The sequence below is a fragment of the Sinocyclocheilus anshuiensis genome, unplaced genomic scaffold (assembly GCF_001515605.1).
Source record: "Sinocyclocheilus anshuiensis isolate Anshui unplaced genomic scaffold, SAMN03320099.WGS_v1.1 scaffold58, whole genome shotgun sequence".
NCBI lineage: Eukaryota > Metazoa > Chordata > Actinopteri > Cypriniformes > Cyprinidae > Sinocyclocheilus > Sinocyclocheilus anshuiensis.
Genome location: NW_015547688.1, coordinates 265146 through 267811, shown reverse-complemented (window position 1 = coordinate 267811; position 2666 = coordinate 265146). Strand labels below are relative to the sequence as shown.

At 41.7% G+C, this 2666-nt stretch overlaps 1 protein-coding gene across 1 annotated transcript in view; it reads left to right on the top strand.

Annotated features, from left to right (window-relative positions):
• LOC107703359 (ribonucleoprotein PTB-binding 1-like) overlaps positions 1 to 2666 on the top strand; it is a 53896-nt gene that overhangs the window by 43851 nt on the left and 7379 nt on the right. The window contains exons 7-12 of the mRNA XM_016505956.1: positions 560 to 638; positions 1271 to 1473; positions 1688 to 1772; positions 1857 to 1996; positions 2094 to 2165; positions 2259 to 2381. Of these exons, the coding sequence (XP_016361442.1) occupies positions 560 to 638; positions 1271 to 1473; positions 1688 to 1772; positions 1857 to 1996; positions 2094 to 2165; positions 2259 to 2381 (702 nt within the window). The remainder of the gene's footprint in view (positions 1 to 559; positions 639 to 1270; positions 1474 to 1687; positions 1773 to 1856; positions 1997 to 2093; positions 2166 to 2258; positions 2382 to 2666) is intronic.

Here is a 2666-nt window from a genome sequence, read left to right as displayed (position 1 = left end):
CGTAAAAAGACAGTATAAGTCATTATAATCCATAATTATGTCCCCAATGGATGCAACAAATGCCTCGTTTATAATGGGTTTTAATGTTTTTCTCGTCGCTCCGGCCGGAACAGGGCATCACAATATGGTAAGGGGCGTAACATTTCAGTCACACGCTTGAGGTATTCACTTTTCAGACCGATGAGCTTTGTAAAAATCGTTGCGTTTCAGAAAGGCGGGGCGTAGACAAACAATGTACAGTATGTGGAAAATGTGTTTTTTGAACCTTAAACCGCATAAACACATTTCATTACACCAAATACACAACATAATGTTCTTTTTAGCAACATCATATGACCCCTTCAAGTAATTAGTTGGTAAAACCCCATTAGCTACTTCAGTTCAAGTATCGGCCGGAATGTTCATTAAATGCCTTTTGCCTTGGTGTGCAGTTTACATCCCTCTTTAATTTTGTTGTAATTGACAAAAGTGTCTTTCTGAAGGATTATTTGGGGTGTTTTTTTTATTTATTTATTATTCTATAATAATGTCAAACTAATGCAGTTCTGCTTTTCCACAGGCTGGACTGCTGAGTGAAAATTCTCTGGCTGCTCTTCCTCTTCAACAATGCGTTAACCTGTTGGGAGAGATGCCTCAAGGTACCACACGTTTGTAACGTTTTGTTCCACAGTTATGGGAAACGTTTTTAGAATTGTCTTGAGTTTGGGAAAGTTAAATGTTAAAGAATTAAAGAATGTTAAATTGGTGTGGACAGAACAGGATTATGCACTAAAAGGGGAAAAGACATCAATTATTTGCAGTGTGTACATGGTCATATATTTACTTTTTACGTTAAAGGGATCGTTCACCCAAAAATGACACTTCTGTCATTTAATTACTCGCCTTCATGTCATTCCAAACCCATAAGACCTTCATTCATCTTCAGCAGTGTGTACATGGTCATATATTTACTTTTTACGTTAAAGGGATAGTTCACCCAAAAATGACACTTCTGTCATTTAATTACTCGCCTTCATGTCATTCCAAACCCATAAGACCTTCATTCATCTTCGGAAAATTTTTCTTTATATTTTTGATGAAATCCAAGAGCTTTCTGACCCTCCATAGACAAACTCAACTTGATTCCAAAAAGTGGTATTAATATTTGACCTACCGATGGAGGTCTAACCACAGCAATTGCTTGTCCACAAGTCATAATTAACTGGGAAAACTCATGGAGATTCACTGGCTGTAAAGTTTAATGTGCAGTTCTAAATTGAATTTCATTCAGGTACTATTGCTTCAACACTGGGCTTGCAGAATGAAACTCTTGGGCCCATCAAACAACCATCCCTCAGCCGACCTCTTGGGAGAGAGAACAAGACCACAGCCACACCGATCGGCTTTCCCCCAGCAGCCTCTCCTGCACTGCAGGGACTGAATTTTCCCCTCCTGAGTGGGATGTTAGGAGCAGATGGGCCGACTCTACCAGGGGTGAGATGGATGCTAATGGCTGCTCCTGTTTGTGCACTCTTATTGTCTCACAGCCTACATTTACTGCCATGATCTTCCAGAGGAAAGCTTTGAAATTGCTGCAATTTGCTTTTAGCTCAGCCTGAGCTGTTGTTTGGTCCTGTTAGTCTTCATTGTGTTGCCAAATAGTATCTAAAGCGGGTTCGTATATTCAGATCCTCTCTTTTTCCTGAAGACATCTATATTGGGCGAGCCTCCCAAAGAAGCTGGTGTATCCCAGAACCCTTTTCTCAGTGCTCCTAGCATATTCCCATCTTCAGGTCAGTCCACCCGCGATGTCTTGCGCATCTTTACTTTTTTCGTTTTTATCTTGTTGCATTTCCTAAAGCATTACGTTTATTTAGGTGCCAGCACAAGGGCTCACCCCTACAGGAAGAGAACGGCACTTGGCAACACGTCTAACCAACGTGCAAACCACGGCATCCACTCGAACTACAGCCTGCGCTTCCAGAAGTCTTCCACACCAGAGTTTTCTCTGCACCAGGTCGGTTCATGTGTTAAGAGCAGCTTCGTTGAATGCGTGACTGCGTCCCTAAACTTTTCTGACTGGATGTTGTCTATCTTTTTCACTCCATCCGTAGGACCCCTTGTCTCATTTGTATGAGCAACAGGAGGTTCTGGAAAATGCAGCACTTCCCAGCTACGGTTTGCAGGTACGGTTTCCACCTCACTCCATTTACACCACCAGAAGAGTTCTGTTCCAAGATTGGACATGTGTGAAATCCTAATTGTCTCTGTCTCTCAAGCACTCCAGGCACACAGGCTTCAGTGATGCAGGGTCTCCTTTCAGCTATCCACCCAGCCCCCCTCAGTCCTCTTATTTCAGCTTTGGAGCCCATACCAACATCCCCTCCACCCAGCTTAATAAGGTACTCAAAACAAACCATTCTTTGTTACGGCTAAAGCACTACTACATCATTGTTTAAAGGGGTCATATTATGCAATTTAAATTTTTCCTTTCTCTTTGGAATGTTACAAGCTCTTGGTGCATAAAGAAGATATGTAAAGTTGCAAAGACTAAAGTCTCAAATCCAAAGAGATATTCTTTATAAACGGTAAGAGTCAACCACTCGTCACGATGTGGGAAGATTTGCATAACGCCGCCCAAATGTTCACGCAAAGAAAGAAGGCGTAACTTTTATTCTCGCTGTAGT